Source organism: Pan troglodytes, chromosome 1, assembly GCF_028858775.2.
Source record: "Pan troglodytes isolate AG18354 chromosome 1, NHGRI_mPanTro3-v2.0_pri, whole genome shotgun sequence".
NCBI classification, from domain to species: domain Eukaryota; kingdom Metazoa; phylum Chordata; class Mammalia; order Primates; family Hominidae; genus Pan; species Pan troglodytes.
The window spans coordinates 76,667,089-76,691,937 of record NC_072398.2 but is presented as its reverse complement, the minus strand read 5'-3'; the positions used below and the strand labels follow the sequence as shown (position 1 = coordinate 76,691,937).

At 39.0% G+C, this 24,849-nt stretch overlaps 2 protein-coding genes across 9 annotated transcripts in view; both read left to right on the top strand.

Moving 5' to 3' along the window:
• The window catches only part of DNM3 (dynamin 3), a 576,659-nt gene extending 565,197 nt beyond the window's left edge, over positions 1-11,462 (top strand). For 5 of the 7 annotated variants that reach the window (XM_016932653.4, XM_016932631.4, XM_016932626.4 and 2 more), the window contains one exon: positions 924-5,869. In XM_016932653.4, the coding sequence (XP_016788142.2) occupies positions 924-993 (70 nt within the window). In that variant the 3' untranslated portion in view covers positions 994-5,869. Of the gene's footprint in view, positions 1-923; positions 5,870-11,276 lie in introns of those variants that run through there. The other 2 variants (XM_024350123.3, XM_054673217.2) reach the window with 2 other exon arrangements.
• A 2,196-nt stretch (positions 11,463-13,658) lies between these two features.
• C1H1orf105 (chromosome 1 C1orf105 homolog) overlaps positions 13,659-24,849 on the top strand; it is a 48,150-nt gene continuing 36,959 nt past the window's right edge. Inside the window, exons 1-2 of one of the 2 annotated variants that reach the window (XM_016932694.3) lie at positions 13,683-13,904; positions 23,275-23,318. In XM_016932694.3, the coding sequence (XP_016788183.1) occupies positions 23,310-23,318 (9 nt within the window). In that variant the 5' untranslated portion in view covers positions 13,683-13,904; positions 23,275-23,309. Of the gene's footprint in view, positions 13,905-23,274; positions 23,319-24,849 lie in introns of both variants that reach the window. The other variant, XM_016932683.4, reaches the window with a different exon arrangement.

The window sequence follows — 24,849 nt, the reverse complement described above, 5'->3', positions numbered from 1 at the left end:
CAGTTGCAGAGTTTTATCAAAAAGAAACATTTCAATTTGTAGACTTTGTCAAATTTGGGGGGGTATAAAAATGACTACCCAAGATACCATATATGAAGTCAAGTACACAAATACACTAAAAAAACTTATTAATATATTTAGGAAATAAATGTAGAAGCTTGAGGAATAAATAAGTAATAAATAATATTACTTGGTAATGTTGAGACTCTCAAATACAGTAATATTTCATTATCTAAAGTATGTTTGCTTAGTAAACTCAGCTACCAGAAACATCATTACCAACTAGAAAGTGAGTAATACTACTAATACCAATACTAAAGTCTTTAAGACCCAAAATAGGAACTAGAGCTCCTGCAATTTAAACAGGCACTGACACTGAGCCTATTTACACTTGCTACAGAGAACTCTAAAGACTTGCTTTTCTGATTTTTAGTGCTCTGTAAATTACAAGCATAATATAGAACAAATTGGAGAAAGTTAAAAAGGCAATGAGAAGTGATAATAATATCCTGAAAGAAAAAGGAAAATTATATGTGAGAAATAAAAATTCAAAAGCCATCATTGTCTGAAACAGTATACCTTATTAGTTCCTGAGTTCATTCTATGTAATTATTATATTCTATTAGCTAAGATATGTGCAGTATGTTTCAGATGGCTTTCAAATAGTTTCATATTTCTTATTAGTATTGGAAGGAATGACTTCAGTTTTGAGAAAGATTTGCATATGAAAAAAGACGTAATTTTCATTAAAACTACTAGATAAATGAAAGGTGACAATGTTAAAATCATTACAGATCATAACCACTTCTGCTGGCCTGTATGTGCATGAGCATGTGTGTAATGGCTCTTTCTCAGTGTCCTTGGAACAATGTTCTGCTAGATATTCTACTTGTTTCTTTACCTTTCTCTTTTTCTCTTTCTAGCCGGAGACCACCCCCATCACCAACTCGTCCCACTATAATCCGCCCACTAGAATCCTCCCTGTTAGACTAAACGAAGTGTCTGGCATGGCAATTAATCACTAATGAATTATGCGAAAGCAACATATTTGATAACCGTTGCAGTAAATCATGAGTAGTCGCATGTGTGGACATCAGTAGGCAAGTAACCAGTTTTACTAATGCATTCATCACTCATCTTCATTGCTCATGGTATGTCAAACCTTTGGGGTTTGACTCAGAAACTGCTAACCTTTAGAGGCTTTATATGTTGTACTGACCAAGGTAGGTTTGTATAGCAGCCCTATACTTTGGGGATCATTTGCCTACCATGGCATATATTTGAAATTGCTTTGGACAAGTTTTCTAGGCTATCTACCAGGTAGCTCATTAAACATAATTCTTCAGATATGAGATAGTGGGCTTAGACCTAAGCCATACATATTTCTTTTCCCACATTCTGTTTAGGATGACAGTAATTCTGTTGTCTACCATTAATGCTACTACCTACTCCATAATTGCCTATTTAGCTCCTCTTTTCTTCCTTTTTATTTCATAAGACTGCTAGGAAGTGATTTTTTAAAATTAGGACTCCTTAAGAATAAACTTTTCCAGAAGCACGAGGTAGTTTGCAAAGGAAAAGTCTGCACTGTTTGCTCTAAAGAGCTTCTCCTCATTCCAATGTGTTTTGCTTCATGCTAGAAGCATATGCAACAGTGAATAAAAGCTTCTTTTTTTGTTAATCAGTCAATACATTTGGCTAATTAGTTTCAGAGTTCAAGGAAGAAGCAAAATATCACATCTCTAGAAGTGTTGGGAAAAATATAATTTCTTTCTTTACTTATATTCACCTCATGGTAGGTTATATTGAAGGCTGACATGGAGAATGTTTACTTTTCTATTTGCTCTAATTTTTGGCATAGCTAACTACACTTTGATACTAACTCCAGTTTTACTATTATTATTTTGGTTGGAGAAAAAAATTCACTCTTTACGTGCTAATTTGTAATCTTGTTATGTAAGAATTTATCCTACCCTTGAAACAGGCTCAGTGTAACTTTATATCCATTCTAGGCTTTCTTAATAAATCTTGAGGCTATGGGATAATCACATTTAAAGAATGGTTCCTGAAATGAAGTCAGTAGAAATGGCATGGGATAAGAGCAGAGCTCACACTTTTACAGTTGCAGTATTTCAAAGTCCCTATCCAGGTCACTCCAGAAAAGGGTATTGAAACGTTGAAATCTAAAGCAAATTTGCAATTTCTTAAGATTTCTAAAATTTACCAGAACAGTTTAGCCTGGGGGTTAATAGTTCAGTCTTGAGGCTAAGTTTTGGACTACCAAGGACCAGATGATTCACATGTAGGAAACAGCCAGAAGCCAACTGGAATTTTGTGTGCTAACTGTTCCCAGACAGCAGAGCAAGTATTCACTGAGTAGGGGTGTCCCATGACACTATTTCGTATTCTACAGAAGTAAATCAGGTTTCACCAACTGAAATGTCTCCCTTTGAAAGTAGCAAACATGATTTGTATGTTAACTTAACTTTAATTTCCTGTGTAGTTTATACCCAGAGCAGATACTCATAAAGTATAAAGTAAAAACTTTTAACCATTATTAAACAGAGAACTTGCCATGTTGAGTGCCATTGTATTGAACTTATTCTAAAGGCTTACGCTAACCCATTTATAACTGGTAAAAATCAGAAAATACAAGATTTACATAAAGGTCATTTCAACTTTTAAGGTTACCAGTGATTGTATAAAAACATCACAATCCTAAATCCTCTCGTATCTCACCCCAAACCCCAAACTGGGGGAAAAAAGTTAACTCTTTGTGAATGGAACCAATGTGCAAGATACATACTGCATTTTTAAAATAGTGTCTCAGCTAAATGGAAAACTGTTAAGCAAACATCCATAGTAAAACAAATAATCTTCAGTGAGATCTTTTTATAAAACTTCTTGTTTTTAGGATTCCCTTTGCTTCTTCCTTTGAATTCTCTAAAATAGGCAGCTAACGGATTATATACTTCAGGGTTTGGCTTTGTGCTAAATGTGGTTTTGTGTTTTGCTGTATTTCAAAATTTTCCTTCTGTTAAAGGAAAATATTGTGAATAACCACTGGTGTGTTCTTAGATCAGCACAAACCATGTCAAAAAAAATTGGAGATTTTTTTCCAATTTTCCTTCCACTGATCTTAGGCAGTAATAAACAATGGCATTTGTCATCTTTGGCACTTGCTTTTAGATTATAGTCCCACAGTTGCACTGCCCCAATTGTCTACCTTTGTGGGTACATTTTTGTTCTTTACTCCTAAGTTATTTCTCATAGAACCCAGCCTACTCTAGAATTTCAGCAGTGACATTGGAGAATATTTTTAATTTGCTGCAGTACTATGTCATATTATTAGTATGAATCTCATTTCCCAAAGGGTTTGTATTCTGCTAAAAGGAGATGCCAATGTTGAATGAAGTCTGAAACTCTAGGATGTGCATAGTTTGACGTGCAGCATGCACACCAGGCCTTAAGATGGGAATGTAGCTTAATGATTTTCTGTTTCCCATACCATTTCTAATCTTTTGTGTAATTTCCTCTTAACTGATTGCTCTGATATTGTAAACACAATAGATGTAGCTCTATCATGTCTAGCATAATTTAAAAAATCAGTGTTTTTAGGATTTGGGAAAATAAACTGTAAATGTTTATTTGATAGGTAAATATAGTTTTATTGTCACATGCTAAATATTGCATGCATATTGACTAATTGGAATAACCATTTACTCAATTATGGACAGATTATTGAAATAGTATTGATTTAGAAAAAGTATATTGCATTTCAAAAAACATCTACCAAGGTTACTCGTCTGCATATTGCTTTTAGCCGTGTTTTATAACATAGACGAGCAGTAGGGTCTGTTTATTAGCAAATTTCCTACTTGTTCCAATACAAACTCACTTTATTCTAAAGTATATTAATGAAACCAGTTCCTGTGATGTAACTATAAGCCTTCTCGACTTAGACTTAAAAAGTGGTCACATAGATTAATTTTGTGACTTTTTAGTATAGACTGTAGCCATAATTCTCAAATATGAAATGGGACCTAATACCAGTATGTGATAAATGTTGATGTTTTCTGTGTACAAACACATTTTCTATGCATGTGTCTCTGTGTATATGGCATATACCTAGTAAGTATGTTTCTGTAAGTATGTGTATTTTATGTCCATTTGAGTAGGTAGGTAGGTTTAAAAAACACTAGTTAAAATGCCACAAGCATGAGTGTGATTGTATGTGCACTGTGTGTATATATATAAATATATGTATATGTATGGTTGTAAATATCTATGTATACATGTACTTAGTATGTGTGGTATCAGGATATTTTTTAAACTGTGATAATACAACAGATAGCTTTGAATGATCTGCCATAACATGTGGTAACAATAGTTCATTTCTCATAACATATATGAGGTATACAAAATTTTCTAACTCCAGATTGTAGTCATTTTGAGAGGTACAAAGCTCATAATTACCATGACAACATGGTAATGTCCATAGACATTTGTATCTGAATCCACAAGAAGATCTGAATCTAAGAAGGAATTACCTTTGACAATATTTTTTGGTAAGAAGTAAAACCTCTGGAGACCTATCTTTAAGATCTCTAATTGGAATTATAAATTATTTTTGGATTGCTGAGCTGAATCTTAAAAAGCTAAGTTGATATACATAGTCATTTTTCCTCTATGGTAGAAGTAAAAAAAAAAAAGGGACATAGCAACATTAAAGTAGTGGATTTTTCTGAGTAAATTTGCTGAAAATATAAGAGAGAAGCTATCTAATACCTTGGAGGTAGGTCATCCACTTTTTCAGGTAAACATTTTTCATTCGGCAAATGGCATAATTATTTGAAAGTGACAGGAATCTCCTCAGAATGAAGAATAAAGCCTAATAGGTCTCTAACTGTTGAACTCATGAAAGAAGATAGTGTATGAGACTTAAGCCATGAGTTTTGTATCATTTCAATTAGAAGACTACTAGCTGTGAGCTCAGAGTTTAATGTAAATGAATCTAGATGATTTTGAAGAAATGATTATTAGTTCACCAGATCACTCATTGTACATTCTAAAAAGCTCAAATGAGTCTTCTAGATACTCTTACTCATCCTGTCTGGTTGCTATGTTTAAAATTATGTGGTGCTGTGTAGGTGAAACTTTAAGAATATTTTTGAAGCATATGTAATATATGCACTGCTATTTGTGTGTGTGTGTGTCTTTGTATATATGTAAGAATGTGTGTATGTGTGAGAGCAAGAGAGAGGAAACTCAAAGAGGAGTGTTTGTCTTAAGACCTGTTCATACTGGTATATTGGTGAGACTTCTCACCTCTGATTGGAGGTTTCACATATGGCTCAACTCAAGTCATTAATCTCTTTTTAATTTTTACTCTTGAATTCCTTAAACTTCGCTCATTATGAAATGTTTTAAAATTATGATAAAAATTACTCTGTCTAACCACTTGCCTTGTCTGCTACCAGTTTGTTAAAAATTATTCCCCCCAACCAGTAATTCCACCACTACTACTTGATTTGTGTTATATTTCCTATGTACAGCCTTTGTTTTGCTTGCTTGTCTATTTTTACTTTCCCTTTTTTGGGTCAAATTTTTCTTTTGCTTTGTTTGAAGAAGGAATATACAGAAGTAAAATCTTGTCTTCTCTGCTGATTCTTTAATTAATATGAGCTGGATACTTTCCACTGTCTTCTTGGCACTTTCAGGATTTCTTAATGCTGATATATGGACTCTTAGAATGAAATTTTTGAAGAAAAATCTCAAAGCCTGTATCGTTCTTGAAGGTCACATGTACCTATTGTGAAAATGTGAAGCTGTATTTCTGAAGCTGAAATAAATTATAACATTTGAAGGACCCCTTTTCCTCATTCTTGTATATATTTGAGTCATGTCTATGCCTTTCGGTAATACCTGAGACTTCTAAATATTTATAGCTCTTTTGATTAAATTGTCCCAGAGTTACCAAAGTAAAGAATGATAGCATTTTCCATTTCTGTCATTAATTTGGAGAAAGATGGGATTTTTAAAGGAAACAAATTGGATAAATCAAAGGCAGGAGAGTGGGAGACATTGTGTTTCTGATTTGATGTCATTATTGGAATCGATTGACGAACACAAACCTTAGCAGGAGGGTATGATGTGACAGTTACCAAGAAGCACCATGACAGTTTGCTGTTGAAAATGAAGCATTTATTTTAGAAATCCTGGGAAGTGGAAGGAGGAAAGATGGTGTGCCCAAATGTTAGGTCCACAGAAGGCATTTCTTATAGCAAATATTTTAGCTCCTGACCCAACAATTAGCCTCTGTTATTTGTTCACTGGGCATAGACAGGACAATTTGCCCCTTTCAGTTTCCCCAGTTTTTTGTTTGTTTGTTTTTGAGACGGAGTCTCGCTCTTGCCCAGGCTGAAGTGCAGTGGCACTATCTCGGCTCACTGCAAGCTCCGCCTCCCGGGTTCACGCCATTCTCCTGCCTCAGCCTCCTGAGGAGCTGGGACTACAGGCGCCCGCCACCACGCCCGGCTAATTTTTTTTGTAATTTAGTAGAGACGGGGTTTCACCATGTTAGCCAGGATGGTCTCGATCTCTTGACCTCGTGATCTGCCCGCCTCGGCTTCCCAAAGTGCTGGGATTACAGGTGTGAGCCACCGCACCCGGCCCAGTTTCCCCAGTTTTAAGAGAATGTATTCAGAAAATGAAAGAATGACACACCTTTGTCCTAATTTTGAGTTTCCAGAGAATAGAGGAAGACTCTCTATTACAAGAGTTTTGATGACAAGTCCCTTATCAATTGACATATTCCCAGATTGTGCCATCTAAATGCAGAAGACAAGAAGGGGATAGGAGGAGAGAGATGTTGATTTATTTTCTTTCTGCGATCAGGGCATGCTCATTGTGAAAAGATGAACTGGACAGATTGTTGTGTGAATTTACTCTTTCCTGTGGGATTTCTTTTTCATATCTATACATTTTCCATGAGTGGAACATCTGTACCTTCAAAGGAAGCTTCTTACTGGAAGAAAGATTCTGGATGCGAATCATGCTGTATACCTGTGTTCTGTTTGTTTGTTTTGTTTTAACTGCATGATTTTGAAGTATGTTAATCATATATTCAGAATAGTTTCTAAAGGTAATTTCCAAAAACAAAGAAACTTATTGTAACTATTTGGCAATTTTCCATTGGTGTTTTAAATAGCTCTGGCATTGGTGTAAACATATGCTCAATCTGTTTCCAAGATTTTTGTTTTTCTGATGGGACCTTTAAATTTCATATTGAGAAACGTGTTTAGTATTTGGTTTAAAGTGACCTCAAACTTTGCTTCCAAGCACTTCAACACACACCTGGCATAGCCACTTTTCAGACCTGTTACTAGTATTATTTTACATTATGGCAGCCTAATAATTAGAATACATACAAGAGATATTGGCTAAAACTACAACCTTAATTCAAAATTTCTCAAAGTGCATTCCATGAAATCTTAATAAGTTTTACATACACATACACCAATGGTTTTTTGGCCAAATATGCTTGAGAAATAATGACTAAAAATCAAATGTTTCTTTATTGAAAGACTTCACAGAAACCTTAAAATCAGACTGCATTATGAATCTCCAAGAGATGAGTAATGTCTACATATTTCTCAGACTTATTTGACCATAGAACATCTCACAGATCTAGTGTCCTGAGGCACATGCCTTAGGAAACTGCTTCAGTGGCTTTAAGCCAAAGGAAAAGACATTGAGTGTGATTTCCTCAGTACAGACTCTCACTAACAAAAAGTTGGATGATAAAATCAAATGTACTACTCAGGAGGCTGAGGCAGGAGGATCAGTTCAGCCCAAGAGTTTGAGACCAGATTGGCAACACAGCAAGACCTCATCTCTAAAAAAAAAAAAAAAAGTTGTTTGTTTTAATTAGCTGGACATGGTGGCTCATGCCTGTAGTTCCAGCTACCGGAGAGGCTGAGGCAGGAGGATCACTTGAGCCCAAGAGTTTGAGACTGCAGTGAACTGTGATCGTGCCACTGCATTCCAGCCTGAGGAGTGGAATGGGACCCCACCATCTCTTAAAAAAGAAAAAGACCAAATGTAAGAGCAACAAGAGCTCTCAACTAAGGGCAATTCATCTGGAGCTCTGGTACTTTGTCAAAGGAGTATCTGACTCTTAAGGAGGAAAGTCACATTAGAACAGGTAGCACAAAAGCAGTTTAGAGACATACATGCATTGAGTCTTAATGAGACTTATGAAGGATTCAGATAATTTTATACCTTACCTTTTCTCTCTGACTCTCCAAAAAAGGGATTCTTTAAATTACCTCCATGAGATTATTGTGAAGGAAGGCATCCAGGTTGATTTAAGATTAATCATCAGAGAAGAATGTTGAAGACTATTCCTATTGCCTTTCTTTCCTCCCTTTCCCAAGCCTTCAGGCTCACTCACTGCTCTGGGTTATTAACTTACCTAAAGGATGGGCAAAGAAAGCAAACAGCATTTTTTGTGAGGTTTTTTTTTTTTTTTTTTTTGAGACAGAGTCTCGCTCTGTTGCCCAGGCTGCAATGCAGTGGTGTGATCTTGGCTCACTGCAACCTCCACCTCCCAAGTTCAAGTGATTCTTATGCCTCAGCCTCCCCAGTAGCTAGGATTACAGGCGTGTGCCACCATGCCTGGCTAATTTTTGCATTTTTAGTAGAGACGGCATTTCACCACATTGGCCAGGCTGGTCTCGAACTCCTGACCTCAAGTGATCCGCCCACCTCAGCTTCCCAAAGTGCTGGGATTACAGGCATGAGCCACTGCACCTGGCCTTTTTTGTGAGATTTTAACAGAAAAGAAAAAAGCTATAAGGAAGACCTCCTCAGAGATCTGGCCAGAGGAATGTCACCATAAGACCAAATTGCAGCGTTGACATAGAGCCAAAAGAATGAGGGTAATTCATCATTCTTGTTAATAATTGAGTCTTTTATATATAAATTACACCCATGTTCCAGATACAGCTTTCCAATCTCCTTTACCTGATTTGGCCAAAACATGCTGCTTTGAAGTTATTTTTCAGAATGCTTAAGAAAATATAACCTGAAATTATAGTCTTGATTAGGTAAATTTGCTTATATGTTGAATACTAGGATGGTGAGCTTAAGAATTTGTTAGCAACTCAGTATTCCAATTTAGTACTGCAACTTTCATATGGGAGTGGCAATTGTATGAGGTACCTTTGTAGCTCTACATGTAAAAAGCCCAAATATTTGCAGCACTTGCCTTTAAGCATTTCGGCACTGTGTAAGTAATATAAAAATTATGCAAAAGAAAGAGCAAAAACCCCAACTGCCCATATCCTCAAAAGAACTAATTTTGACCCAGTACATGGTATCATCAACAACAATGCTTTTTCAGCAATGACAGGAAGGGTAGATACAGTAAAGTGAAGATGAAAAGAAAAAGCTGTCTGAGGATATAAATGTCACCCTGATGTTTCAAGCAAACATTCTAGCTGTCAGTGGAATATATTCCAAGACATAAAGTTTCTGATCCTGTTTCTGGATCAGAACACCAAACTAGCTCAAACAGGAAAGTGTTTTGGCATATGCTAACAGAATGTCGCTTCAGCACTGTGGACTTGCTGTTCAGTTTAATGGCCCACCTCCCCACCCTGCTGAGGTCATTAAAGTGTTCTAAAGCCCCTTCAGAACTCGAAAATAGTTTCTGTTTTCTGGGCAGGTGATAAATCTCATTGAGCTCGACAGAAATTTAATTACACTTTCTTCATGAAAACACCAGGGATACCCATTACCTGGATCTCTAAAGCTAAAGCCTTGCAGACCCCCTAGCCCCTGCCCCGGCCCTGAAGTTGAAAGGTTAGGTACCAATAACAAGTTCTCCATCATTTAAATGGATGGGAGGCCTCTTTAGTGTAGTCAGCTTAAACTGGACTGAAGGAAAATTGATTTTGGACTTTGGGGAAGCTAAGATCATTTTTTACCACTGCCCAGAAATACACCAGTCAGTTTGGCTCCACTAACATCTCATAGAAAATGAAAAAGAAGTTTTTCTGTTTTTGTTTTTTGTTTTTTTTTATAGACTTCATTGCTCCACTCACAAGCAAGAATAAGATGTGTAACAAGAATAAGATGGAAGTGAGTGTTGTTGAACACCTGGATAAGAAGTCAAAGAGAGTAGGGTCTTGAGATAATCTCACCATTCTACAGCTTCCTATAATGTTGAGTTCATTAATGGTTTGGTTAGAAAGGGGAAATTAAAGTGTAGACTTCTGCCAAAAACCAGAGGGAAAGCTTTATTTGGCCTGCTGTTTTCCTACTTACAAAGCTGTTCATTGCAATGTAGGGTTTACTGTATTTTCTCTAGCTGCAAATCATCTCCCTGCTGAACACAAGAAAGGCTGATGTCAAATGAAGCACAACTTGGACCCCCATTTCATTATCCGTAGGTCTGATGAAATGCAAGCCAGCCTAGGGAAATGGAGAAAGATCCAGCAGACCAGATTTCATTTACCTTGGGCCCACTTCAGAATAAATCAGAAATACAGTTATACCTAGCTCTTAGACAGAGGGAAATCCTAGAAAATCCTGGGGTTGCCATGGACCAGACCTTGCCTCCTAGTTTCCCTAGGCCTGAATCCAGGCTATTACACACCAGGACTACTCACCTGGAGCAAATTCTTATTTACAAATCCTTTTTTTCTGAGATCAACCTCTGGCATTCTCTGCATTGTGATTACGTTGCTCATTTGATCTCTTGACACCTTCTAATTTACCTCACTCAAAAAAAATTTAACCTGCCATTGGCTACATCAACTCCCTCTCCCCCTATGGAGATTTCACAACATTCATTGAAATCTTTGGAAATAACTGAGTTTCACAAAATCAGGGTTGAAAATCAAATATACAAGTTATAAAGGTATTTGGCTTGGGGACTAGTCCCAGTTCTCCTGAATAAGAGTGCATGGATTTATCATTCCATGGTGCAAAATAAGAAGCTTTTTGAGTGAGCTCAAATGGCTCATACCTAGAACATTGCTAGTAGCCAGGAAAAGTCCTGGGAACTGCTAACTTAGCTATGTGATGTCCCTTCATTTCCTTTGCATGTCTGCATGTTTTTGTGTGTGATTTGAATTTGACTTTTGTGAGCTATTTTTGCATGCTATTATTTGGGTTTATTTTATAATTTAAACATTGTTTTCTTCCTCTGCATCTGTGTCTTTCTTTTTGTTATTTTGTTTTGTTTTGTTTTGTTTTGTTTTTACTAGGCGACCCCCTCCTGCAGTTCCAGGACGACCATCCTAACCCCCATCATTCATCTCCTTTTGTTTCCAACAACATGTCTATCCATGGTATTTAAAAGCTTTTCATTTGCACTATATGTCGTATGTACATAAAAACTTTTATTTTTCATCCATGTGTATAATAAAAACAAAGTTTATTCTATATAAAAATGAAGTGTGTTCTGTTTCTTTTTTTAAAGAAGACCTAAATTTAAAAAAGAATTTGTTTCAACTAAAACAAGGTAAGGTGAATATATTATGTGTTCCTCTAAGAAGCTTAATTCAAAAGTTCTTAAAGCATTGTGATTTAAGACGGTCTTTGGTAGAGACTAATAATCTACCTTCAAGTGAAATTTCTGTCCAATAGAAGAATAAAAAGAAAAAGAAAATTTATGGATGTCTAGAAAAAATACAGAAGACTAAATAATTCTAATCCACCTCCAGGAATCCTATTTTTACTTATTATTGCACCAAAATATTTTTTCCTATTTTTATTGTTTTTCTAAACACTCTTAAGGGAGATAAAATGTAAGATCATAGAAGAAACTGTAGAGCAAAAACACATAAACCTCATAAATTCTATATGGCAAATTTAAGGGAGAAAAACCACATCATTCAGAATAAAAGTACAAGGCAAGGAAATGTTGCCACCTTGAGAAGAAAGACTCTTCATGATGTCAGTAAAGCACTAGAAAAATGGAGTCCATATAAGTTTGAAGGAATAGAGAACTTTTTATTCCTCTATCTTCAAATGGTAATTCTAACACTAAAATTTTAATCTATAATTTTTTAACAAGCATCCCAAAGATGTATCCAAATAAAATGTTTATTATTTAGGTAATATAGTACATTCCACCAAATATGTGATCTGAAGCCTTCCCAAAGGTTTAAGATTTAATTCAGAATTTTATTTTTTGAAAATTTATGTGGCCTAAAATAGAACTTGAAAGTAGTCCTTCTCAAATGAGATCACTTCTGAATGTGCTCCCCTTCAGCATATTAAGATGATAGAAAACTACATGACAAGAGAGTCAAAAAAATCATTCATCAGTTCTATTTACTTCACATCTGACCTAGGCAAGCCCTGGCAAAGGAGGTATTTGGAAGATGTGGGCAGGAACCCCCAGTTGTAAAAGGGAGAGTCCTCATTAGTAATGCTGTTTCTTCGGACCACAAATTTTTTTAAGGACTGAGTTCTCCACTCAAAAATGAAAAATCAGTTTCTTGGTTTAAAATGTTCATATGGCATGTTACATTATTTTAATTGTATCCCCGGTCCAGTGACTACCATTTAAAATCAGTGATAACTAAGAAAGTTCAAAGGCTCCAAACCAAGGCATCAACTGAAGCTCATGTATAGCAGGAAGGAGGTGACTTGATGCAAAATAGCACATAGCATGCAGTCTTTTGTCCTTTCCTTCCCCTCCAGTCCAGGCTTTGACTTTTAAATGAATATTCTTAGTGGACAGCATTCTTCATCCCAATAGACAAAAATGTACCTAGATGATTTCATACCACCTCCCCAAATGAAAACTGAAGTTGTCAAAGAGAAGGTTTTCTTCAATTCATTTTTTAAAAGTGTTTGGTACTTTTCCACTTTGTCTTAAACATGGACTTATTTTTATATGCAGTGTTACACAGTTTAGATGTATAAAACTTAAATTGACCTGATGAATGATGAGAAGGAAAAACTCCAGTCATAACGGAATGAAATGACAACCTTACTCAGTTTTCCTTAACAAAGAAGTGTGTTCCCTTCCTTACATTCTATAGGCAAGAAAAAAGAGGGCAGGGGAAAGGGATGGGGGGCAGCCTGGAGTAAAATTAAATTATGCTAAGATTTGTTAATATGTATTTAGTAAATAGTATTTCTATGTTTCATAATATACCCTTCCCCAACTCTTCTTACCTCTACCTCCTCCCTGCTATGTTTAATAGACTTGAAAAATTACTCCCTTTTTCAGAGTTGATCATAACTCAGGATAGTCAGGAAGAGCCAAACTATTATGCCTTTAGTAAACATAATATTCCTTATATATTTTCATTCCTTTATTTATGCATCAAACATTTCTTGAATTCATGATAATGTCCTGGACCCTGGGAATACCAGAGAAGTAACAGAATAAAAGTAGCTTACAAAATAGCTAAATAAGCAATTACAATGTAGTGCTACAATAAGAGAAAAGTTTGGTTGTCTTTCCAGGGAGAACTGTTCTGACTTCAGTACTGAAGCAGCTATCTGAGTTTTAGTATACTGTTATCAACTTTACCCAACACATGCTAATGTTCCAGAACATTGTGATTTTGACTTCTAACAAAGAAAGGAATACTAGAACTCATTTCAGCCAATCAGAAACTGAGCTTTTCATTCTGAATGGAATTATATGATTCAAGATGTAAATCACACAGATGTTGGTAGAGAAAAAGGCATACTGGTATTGAAACTGTAAACTGGCCTGTTTACTTCATCTCCTAACAAAAAACACTTTGGATTCAGGTTCTCCACAGCAGTCTTCCACTGGCCACAGTGAGGGGAGCTAGGTTTCCCCAGTCTCCAGCTAGAAAAACTCAGAACATCTAAAGATCTGAAAGATGGAAAAAAGAGAACTAAAGGTAGGGAAAAAAATAAATGAAACTTCCAATTCTTTCCTTATGGGGTTACCCTGGTAAATGTTTGTATGCCTTGGAGGCCACATAAACATTGAGGGGTGTTTCAACAGACATCCTAGAAGTTGAAAGCCAAAAGAAGGTAAGGAAATAACAGCTGATGTTCAGTTACAGGTGAAGATAATTTTAATGGGTTTGGGGCATGATAAATTTCAATGCTCTTTATCGTATAGTTTGGAAAAAATGTTGTACTTGCCAACATCTTTTATAACTCAGCATTTAAGTATGATTTTTTTAAATCCTCAGAAAATTGATACCAGATTCTTTAGTGCAGTTCCCTGAGATTCTGAAGTAAACCTTCTCAACTGTGAATGCACTTTAAAACAATGAACCTCAGTCACAGGAAGTTAAGATTGCTGAGAAAGAAAAAAAAACTTGTATAGACTTTTATAATTACTAGGGTCTAAATCTGAATAAATCACATTGAGCTTATGACACTGTATGTTTCCTATTTAAAGGGATATACTAGCTGTCTCTATTACCATAGTACAGGTGCTCCTTGACTTATGATAGGGTTACATCTCAATAAACCACCACAAGTTGAAAATATTGTAAGTCAAAAATGCATGCAATACCCTGATGAACCCATGATAAAGTAAAAAAATCCTAAGTTGGGGAGGACGCAGAGCAAGATGGCCAAACAGAAGCCTTCACTGATTGTTCTCCATGCACGAACATCAAATTTAACAACTATCTACACAAAAAAGCACCTTCATAAGAACCAAAAATCAGTGATCACAAAGTGATCACAGTACCTGGTTTTAACTTCGTATTGTTGAAAGAAGCACTGAAGAAGGTAAGAAAGACAATCTTGAATTGCTGACACCACCCCTCCCCCATCCCCTGGCAGCAGCCACATAGTGTGGAGAGAGAATCTGTGCACTTGGAGGGAGGGCACAGCGATTGTGGGACTCTAGAATTCAGTGCTGCCAATACTGGGCAGAACTTAGCTGTTGCCAATGGAGGGACCATTTAGACCACCCCTAGCCAGAGGAGAATTGCCCATCCCAGGTTTCAGAAACTGAGTTTTGACTACCTCCACCACCATGGGCTAAAGTGCTCTGAGGTCCTAAATAAACTTGAAAGCCTGTCTGGGCCACAACAACTGCAATACCCAGGCAAGTCCTAGTGCTGTGCTAGGCTCTGAGCCAGTGGACTGGGGAGCGCACGATCTAGTAAGACACCAGCCAGGATGGCTAAGTAAGTGCTTACAGCACCCCTCCCCCAACCCCAGGCAACACAGCTTATGGCTCCAAAAGGGACTCCTTCCTTTGCTTGAGGAGAGAAGAGGGAAGAGTGAAAAGGACTTTGTCTTGCAACTTGGATACCAGTTCAGCCAGAGTAGGATAGGGTACTGGGCAAAATCCTGAGGCACTCATTGCAGGCCCTAGCTCTTGGATGACATTTCTAGATATACCCTGGGCCAAAAGGGAACTGCCTTGAAGGGAAGGACCCAGTCTTGGCAGATTTCATCACATGCTGAATAAAGAGCCTTTGGACCCTGAAAAATCAGTAGCAGTAGCCAAGTACTACATACCGTGGGCCTCAGCTGAAACTCCGAAATGCACTGGCTTCAGATGTGACCCAGGACATTCACAGGTCTGGTGGCTACGAGAGACCACTTCTGCTTGAGAAGAACAGAGGGAAGAATAAAGGGGACTCCGTCTTGAGCTTAGGTACCAGCTTAGCCACAGTGGGAAAGAGCACCAAGCCAGCTCTTTGGGTCCCTGATTCCAGTCCTTGGCTCTTGGATGGCATCTCTGGACCTATTCTAGGCCAGAGAGGAGCCCACTGCCCTGAAGGGTAAGTCACTTGCCTGGCAGCATCCAACACATGCTGGCAGAAGAGCCCTTGGGCCTTAAGTGAACATTGGCAGTATCCCAGCAGTACTCCTCATGGGCCTGTGGTGGTGTTGGACATGAGAAGAAACTCCTTTGCCTGGGGAAGAGCAGGAAAGGGTGGGAAGGACTTCAGTGGTTCAGGTGCCAGGTCAGCCACAGTAGAATACAAAACCAGGTAGATTTCTAAAGTTTCCAACTCCAGGCCCTGACTCCCAGACAGCGTCTCTGGACTCACCCAGGGCCCAGGGGAACTTGATCCCCTGAAGGAAAGGACACAGCCTTGCTGGTTTTACCACCTGCTGATTGTAGCGCCCTAGAGCCTTGAGCGAACATAGATGGTAGCCAGGTAATAGTTACAGTGGGCCTTGGGCAAGACCCAGTGCTATGCTGGCTTCAGGTCTGACCCAGGGCAGTCCCAGTAGTGGTGGCCACAGGAGTGCTCGTATCACCCCTCCCTTAGCTCCAGTCAGCTCAGCACAGGAAGAGAGACTCTGTTTCTTTGGGAAAAAGTAAAGGAAGAGAACAAGAGTCTCTGCCTGGTAATCCAGAGAATTATTCTGGATATTATCTAGGACCACCAAGGTGGTACCTCTATGAGTCTGCAAGAGCCACAGCGTTACTGGGCTTGGGGTACCCCTTAATGCTGATATGGCTGCAGTGGCCAAAAACTTAGATCATAACACCCAAGTCCCTTCAAATACCTGGAAAACATTCCGAAGAAGGACAGGTACAAACAAGCCCAGACCAGACACTAACAAGCATCCACAAGCACAGGACCATCCAGGAAAACATGCCCTTACCAAACAAACTAAATAAGACATCAGTGACCAATACTGAAGAGACAGAGATAGTGACCTTTCAGACAAGGAATTCAAAATAGCTGTTTTGAGGAAATTCAAAAAAATTCAAGATAACACAGAGAGGGAGAATTCAGAATTCTATCAAATAAATTTAACAAAGAAATTGAAATAATTAAAAAGAATCAAGCAGAAATTCTGGAGTTGAAAAATGCCATTGACATACTGAAGGATGCATCCATCAGAGGCTGTTAGCAGAATTGATCAAGCAGAAGAAAGAATTAGTGAGCTTGAAGCCAGGCTGTTTGAAAATATATAGAGGGGACAAAAGAATAATTCCAAGTTGAACCATTGTATGTCAGGGACCATCTTTATATATTTTTGTTATTGTTTTTGATGCTACAAGTTACTATTGAATCTAAATACTGTCAATATATTAAGATCAGACTAGGTGGCAGGCTATTGGATGAGTCAACACTATAAACTCCTACTCCCATACTCGGTTTTTAATCAAATCAAGTTTTATCATACATTATGTCACATCCCAATTTTCAGCCCCAGTTCACATCTTCAATGAACCTCATGAACATGAGCCATGGGTAGATAATAAAGAAAGCCTAAGCAAGCCGCAGAAGACCAAAGAGACTTAAGGATCTGCAAGGCAGTAACCAAGAAGTCACTAATGTGGGTTCTGCCTCTCAAAACAGCTACTAACAAAGTATTTTGATGTTCCACATAACATTATCAAAAAATTAGCCTCTCAGGCTTTTAGGGGTTATATTCCCTTCTCTTTTTTATTTTGTTTTTTGAGATGGAGTCTTGCTCTGTCATCCAGGCTGGAGTGCAGTGGCACGATCCCGGCTCACTGCCACCTCTGCCTCTCGGGTTCAAGAGATTCTCATGCCTCAGCCTCCAGAGTAGCTGGGACTACAGGTGCCTGCCACCACACCCGGCTAATTTTTGTATTTTTAGTAGAGATGGGGTTTCACAATGTTGGCCAGGCTGGTCTTAAACTCCTGATCTCAAGTGATCTGCCCACCTCAGTCTCCCAAAGTGTTGGGTTTACAGGGGTGAGCCACTGTGCCCGGCCTCCTTGTTCTTATCTCTGAGGGTACATTCAGAAGGCAATGGAGAGCAAGTTAGAGTCAAAGAGATGATTCCTTCTGCCTCTTTTTTTTTCTTTTAATGACAAAAATATTCTCAGCTACATCCACAAAATCTGCTCAATGTCTTAAAGATCTATTTATTTTGCAACTTAAAAAGAGTGTGAGGCCCACAGTGTTCTCACTGACCAGAGTCCAAATATCACTCGGGCCCAGCACAAGGCCACAGGGCCAGCCTGGAGTGGCAAGCAGTGAGCCAACAGAGCTTGTAAAGTAGAAGCAGCTCCTCTTGAGCCAGGTTTCGTGGGAGCCTGAGGGACCTCAGCATTGGTAAAATCAATTTGTTCCATCATCCTGATAGTATTATGGTCAAAGAATTACAGAGCTAGTCTGTTTAGGACAGAAGACCTTAGGATCATACTGGATGTTACTTGATTCTCAATGCCAGTTGGTTCCATTTGGTGGCAGAAAAGGCCATTTGTCTTTCTAAGCCCTTTCCTTGGGTACTTTTACCCCAGCATTACCTGATGGGCATAAGGAGGCAGCACCAAATAGTGTTGCCAGACTTGTGGTGCTGAGCACATGCCAGCCAATTGGGAAATGGCTGCTTCCTGACTACCCCACCTCTGGGGAATTATCTCATTAATCACAGTAATATACCTGGAGGAAAATGATGTTTTAATTTTTTGATGATGGTTATTGTTCGCCAAGTTACACCAACATTGATGGCATCTGTGAGTTACGAAAGGAAAAAAAAGCAAAAAGTATAGGCGTGGTCTAAGCTAGCAGGCCCAACAAGCCTTCAGCTGTTTCTAATCTGCCTCTCCCCTGCAGCTGAGCCCTCTTGGTGGCCAAAGGAGTATGCCTTATCAGGCCCAACCTTCCACAGAATGTTGGTCAAACCCTGGCTCTCACCTAAGCTCTGATCACTTTGCCCAAAATCAAAATTTTTAGAGCACTACAATGACACTGCTTGCTATTAGAAGTTTGCACTGTTCTGAGGAGGTTTGTGATATTATCCCCAAAAGGTCCTTGTCAAAATGCACATAACCCAGAGAACTAGCACATTAATCCCATTAGTGAGCAATAATATGCTCATGAGGATGTGAAAAGGCCTACATTCTGAGAACACATCTCCTTCAACGTGAAGAGGAAGCCCCCAAAATTCACCCCTCCCTACCCACCCACTCACACGCTCACTACTACTATCTGCCTTACACTTACTGGAACTTATATCATTAACCTTTTATCCCAGCCTGTGTCAATCATCCAAGAATCCCTGGATTCTAGGCCACTCTCCACGCTAATTTCCATGCAGTTCTGTATGTTCCTATTCTGTCTTCCCATCTCTCCCAAATTTCTGTAACCCTTCCACTGTCTCCTCTATAATTCACTGCCCATGATCAACAAAATTCCCTGTATCTTCAACATATTCTCTGGATATGCACTTCACAATCTTACTCTAACAAACCAGAGTTTCTCTGAAAGGACTGCCTCCCCTGCATCCTTTTCCAAAGGTGGCAGCTTGTCTCCCACAGCCCTCACACTGCTGAGCCTGAAGTGGGGTAGTTATCCTCATTTTTTGTTTTGTTTTCAGACCATTCTTCTTTCCTCCTCGCTAAAACCCCCAGCTTTGAACCTCACGGCATCAGATTACAGCACTATCTATATGACCCTATGTGTTGCTTTTAACTACCAATGCCCAATTCATTCTCCCTTATTTCTTGATGATTTTAGCTCCTGTTTCAATGTCACTCCCTCCAGTGATACTCCTGTTTTAATTCTTGGGGATTTTCATACGCTTCTTGGTAATCCACCCTCACCCTGCCTCTCATTTTCTTGACTTCACTCTTTCAATGGTCTTTTTTTTTCTTCTACTTGAGTGCTAAGTAGTCAGATCTTGCAATGATCTTGCTCTCCACTCTATCTCAGCTACTCATTTCCAAAATTAAAACCTTGTCTTTCCCCACTCTCTCATCTCTATATCCTATCTTTCTAGCCTACTTCTATTGTTTTAATCTCTTGGATCTCCAATCTATTCACCTTTATGCTGTCCCTCAGCCCTCTGTCCTTCACCCTTCTTAAGGTTCACTCTCCTTACCCAACTTAAATTGAATGGTCAATCATTGTCATCATGCCCATGCATATATACCTGTCTCCCTTGCCCTTCTCTCAATTTGTTAAAACCACCATTCTGGGTAAATCTAACTCTCTACCTACTCTGGTTTGCACCCATGTAACTGTACATGGTCTGGAAAGCACACACACAAGCAAAGAACAAAGCCAGGATAACTGGTTTCACTTTAAATTAATCACCACTATATTCAAGTGAGCCCTTAATACTGCCAAGCAGTTACACTAAGCATCCCTTGTTCATTCACTCTCCCAATGTCCTAAGTTGTTTCACACCTTTTCTCTCACTCCCCTATCCTCAATCTCAGCTGATTCCTTGCCTCCAACTTCCCTGAGAAAATTGAAGCAATCAGAAAAGAACTCCCAAAGACTCTCATCACCTCATCTACCCATTTACTAATATCGGTATTCATCTACTCTGTCTTCTCACTTGTTCCCATAGATCAACCATCCCTGCCCTTGTCGAAAGCCAGGCTTTGCACTTGTGCACTTATGTACTCCAGAATATTTCCCCAGCAATTCTTCCCTCTCTCACACCATCAACTAACAACTCTCTACCATTTCATTTCAATCAGGGTACAAACATGCTATCATTTTTTTGGTCTTCACTTTCCCTTTCAGTTTCTGTCCTATTTCCTGGCTCCCCTTTGAAGCAAAACTATAAAGCTGTCTATACTTGCTGCTAAATTTCTCTTCTATTTTCTCTTAAACCCACACCAAACAGGTTTTTATTCCAGCACTCCAACAAAAACCTGCTCTTTTAAATGTAAAGGTCAATTTTCAGCTGTCTTACTTGCTTTATCATGTTTTTATCTGATCACATTTGATCACCCACTCTCTCTGGAGACACATTCAGCACTTGGTTTCCAGGACACAGAATTCTCTTGCTTTTCCCTTGCCTCAGTGGTTTTGCTGTCAAAATCTTTTTGCTTCTTCTTCGCCTCAACATTTTACTTTGGAGTTCTTGGTCCTCTTCTGTCTATAACCATTTCCTTGGTGATCTCATTCAGTCTCACAGCATTAAATATCATTTATATTGCCAACAAATCCCAAATTTATATCTGAATTTCATACATCTCTCTCAAACTCCAAGGTCATATTTCCTATATTCCCTTCAACATTTCAGGCTGAATGTCTTCAAGACATTTCCTATCCCACGTGCACCAAACTAAACTCCTAATCTTCCTCCCAAAAACCTCCAGTTACCATCCCTCTGCCCCCACCTCAGTTAACAACATATCCATATTTCAGTTTGTTCAGGGGAAAAACCTTAATTTATAACTCTTCTCTTTCTTTCACACCCTACATCTAATACATCAGGTAGCCCCACTGTCTTTACTTTCAAATTACATATAGAACGTGACTATTTTCCGCCACTTCCTCTGCCATCCTCTGTTTTGAGCCACCATTATCCCTTGCTTGTATTACTGCAAAAGCCTCCAAATGCTTCTTCCTGTGTCTACTCTTGCCCTACAGCAACCAGAATGAGCCTTTCAAAATATGTATCTTCTTTTTCTCCATGACCCTCCAATGGCTCCTATCTCAGAGTAAAAGCCTAAGCTAGCAGCTTACAATGTCATACATAATCTAGCTTCCCACGTTACCTCTACGACTTCGTCTTCTGTTGCTCACTCCACTTCAGCCACTCCTTGCTATTCCCCACACATGCCAGGTATTCTTCTGCCCAAAGGTTTTGTAGCAGCTCTTTCCTCCGCAGCTCTTCCCTCTGACTGGGATGCTCTTCCCCAGGGAATCTGAATTACTCCCTCACTTCCTTCAAGTCTTTGGTAAAATGTTACCTTTCCCATGAGACCTACTCTGACCTCTTTATTTAATGCTATGCCACTTTTTTCCATAGCACTTACTACCTTCCATTTATGTTTATTATCTATCTCCTCCTGCTATAATGTCAGCTCTACTAGGTCAAGAACCTTTGTCCTTTTTATTTATAGATATATTCCAAGCACACAGAACAGTATTTGTCATACAGTAAGTACTCAAAAAATATTTATTGACAATAAATTCCTGAAGCCACACATTATAAAAATCTGAATGGTAGAAGGTGAGTAGAGGGAGGCTTATGTAGACAATAAATATTTTGTTGGATTTTGGGGGATACTGTTGGATACTGGGGGAAGAGAATAAGGGATAAGGGAACGATGAGGAATTTGACAAAGCATTAAAAGCAACTGCCTACCATTATCCTTCAGTCCTGGGCTCCATTCAGGCACAAGCACAGGCTTTGTGTAAGAAAAGCAAAGTATTAGCCCAAGTTGGCAACATAGCCTTAGGCAATACTTAACCCACTCTGAGTCTCAGTCTCAACTGTGAAATGGAAATAAAACCTCTTACAGGATTGCTGTGAGAAGTAAATACAAATATATATATATACACACACACACACACAGACACACACACACATACACACACAACGTGCATAGCACGTTACCTAGCACGCATTGGGTGCTCTAAAATACAGGTGCTATTATTTATCAAACCCCAGTATGCTATTTACCTCCTGAATTTATGGAGACCTCAGACTCATTAATTCAGGTGTAGGTATTTCCCAAACCACAATTCAGCAAGAATTTCAAGACTCTAATTGCATCTCTTATAAAAAGGGAAATCAATCACTTCCACAAGATGGCACTGTGTCCCAGCCCTGTTTCCCTAAATACAACAGGTTTGAAATTTTGTAAAACTATGTAACTGATGCCCTCTGCTGACTTGTTTTCTTTTTCTTGTCCTTGAGCCTTTGGCTTGGAGGATGTAAATGATGGCTCAATATGCATCCTCTATATGCTTGGTATGAATTATTAAATCCACAGTGTAACCCAGCTGCCCAAAGTATTTCTCAAAAGTTTACTGACACCAATACAATCTCCACACAGAACACCAGGCATGTTGCTACAGCCAGATGCACAAGCCTTCTAGTTACATGCCAATCATAAATCAGCTGCATCACGCCACAAAATAAAGTGCACCTGTCATCCTATTGCTCTACTTCTTCTTAATCCCTCCCATACCAACTTTAATCCTTAATCCTTGGCACCATTTTGGAAGTGTGAGCAAAGCTGCCTCCCCATTCCTCTCTCCTTGATCTCACTTGCCACACCACCCTCCAGCCTTACCTGTAACTTAGAGTGATAAGAAGCAGAGCTGGGAGGAAGGGGTGTAGAGGGAGAAGGGCAGACAGCTTCTTATGCTGGCAAATATTTGGCAGGTTGGGATTTAATTCCAATGCTACTGTAAACTTTTCCTCCTCACCTTTCCCCCTTTCCCACATACACCACAGTATTCTCTAAAACTCTAAATCATTCATATTCTACTTGCACCCTTTCAGTGTGGTTTAAATATAAGAGACTGACTAGATCACTGAATTTAAGTGATGAGTAACTTCCCACCACAACTGTCATACTACTTTATACCAATTGTTTTCTAGGCCTGAATCCTTGTGCCAGCAGCCACCAAAGAGGCATGCCACAGGTGAGCCTCATCATCCTTCTGATGGTAGCAGTTAAGGGCTCTGGATTGCTTGACATTTTCTTAATAGAACGTTTAATGAATTTTTAATTTGCAATTTTTCTTAAACCTTTTTTTATTTATTTTTGAGACAGGGTCTTGCTTTTTGCCCATGCTGGAGTGCAGTGATGTGAACACAACTCACTGCATTCTCGACCTCCTGGGCTCAAGATCTGCCTGCCTTAACTTCTTGTGCAGCTGGGACCACAGGCACGCATCACCACCTCCAGTTAATTTTTTAAATTTTTTGTAGAGACAGAAGTCTCATTTTGTTGCCCAGGCTCGTCTCAAACTCCTGGGTTCAAGCAATTTTCCCACCTCAGCCTCCCAAAGTGCTGAGATTGCAGGTGTGAGCCATTGCGCCCAGCCAGATACAGCATTTTTTACAAATTGAAGATTTGTGGCAACCTTGTGTTAAGCAAGTCTGTCAGTGCCATTGTTCCAATTGCATGTGCTCACTTCGTGTTCCTGTGTCACATTTTGGTAATTATGACAATATTTCAAACTTTATTATCATATCTGTTATGCTGATCTGTGATCAGTGATCTTTGATGTTACCATTGCAATTGTTTTGGGGTACCACAAACTATACCCATATAAGAGGGCAAACTTAGTGGATAAATGTGTGTGTGTTCTGACTGCTCCACTGACCAGCTCTTCCCTGTCTTTCTTCCTCTTCTTGGGCCTCCCTATTTCCTGAGACACAACAGTATCAAAATTAAGCCAATTAATAACCCTGCAATGGCTTTTAACTGTTCAAATGAAGAGTTGCACATCTCTCATTTTAAATCAAAAGTAGAAATGATTAAGCTTAGTGATGAAGGCATATCAAAAGCCGAGACAGGCTGAAAGCCAGGCCTCTTGTGACAAACAGCCAAGTTGTGAATGCAAATAAAAAGTTATTGAAGGAAATTAAAAGTGGTACTCCCATGATAAGAAACTAAAAGAGCCTGTTAATACAGATAAAGTTCTAGTGGTCTGTATAAAAGGCTAAACCAGTCACAACATTCCCTTAGGCCAAAGCATAAACCACAACAAGGCCCTAACTCTTCTCAATTTAACAAAGGCTGAGAGAGGAGAGGAAGCTGCAGTTTGAAACTAAGAGAGGTTGATTCATGAGGTTTAAGGAAAACAGCCATCTCTGTAACATAAAAGTGCACACTAAAGCAGCAAGTGCTCATATAGAAGCTGCAAGTTATCCAGAAGATCTAGCTAAGAACATTGATGCAGGCTTCCATTCCAAGATGGCCAAATAGGAACAGCTCCAGTCTGCAGCTCCCGGCGTGATCGATGCAGAAGACAGGTGATTTCTGCATTTCCAACTGAGGTATCTGGTTCATCTCACTGGGCCTGGTTGGACGGTGAGTACAGTCGATGGAGGGTGAGCCAAAGCAGGGCGGGGCATCGCCTCACCTGGGAAGCGCAAGAGGTTGGGGGATTTCCCTTTCCTAGCCAAGGGAAGCCGTGACAGACTGCACCTGGAAAAACAGGACAC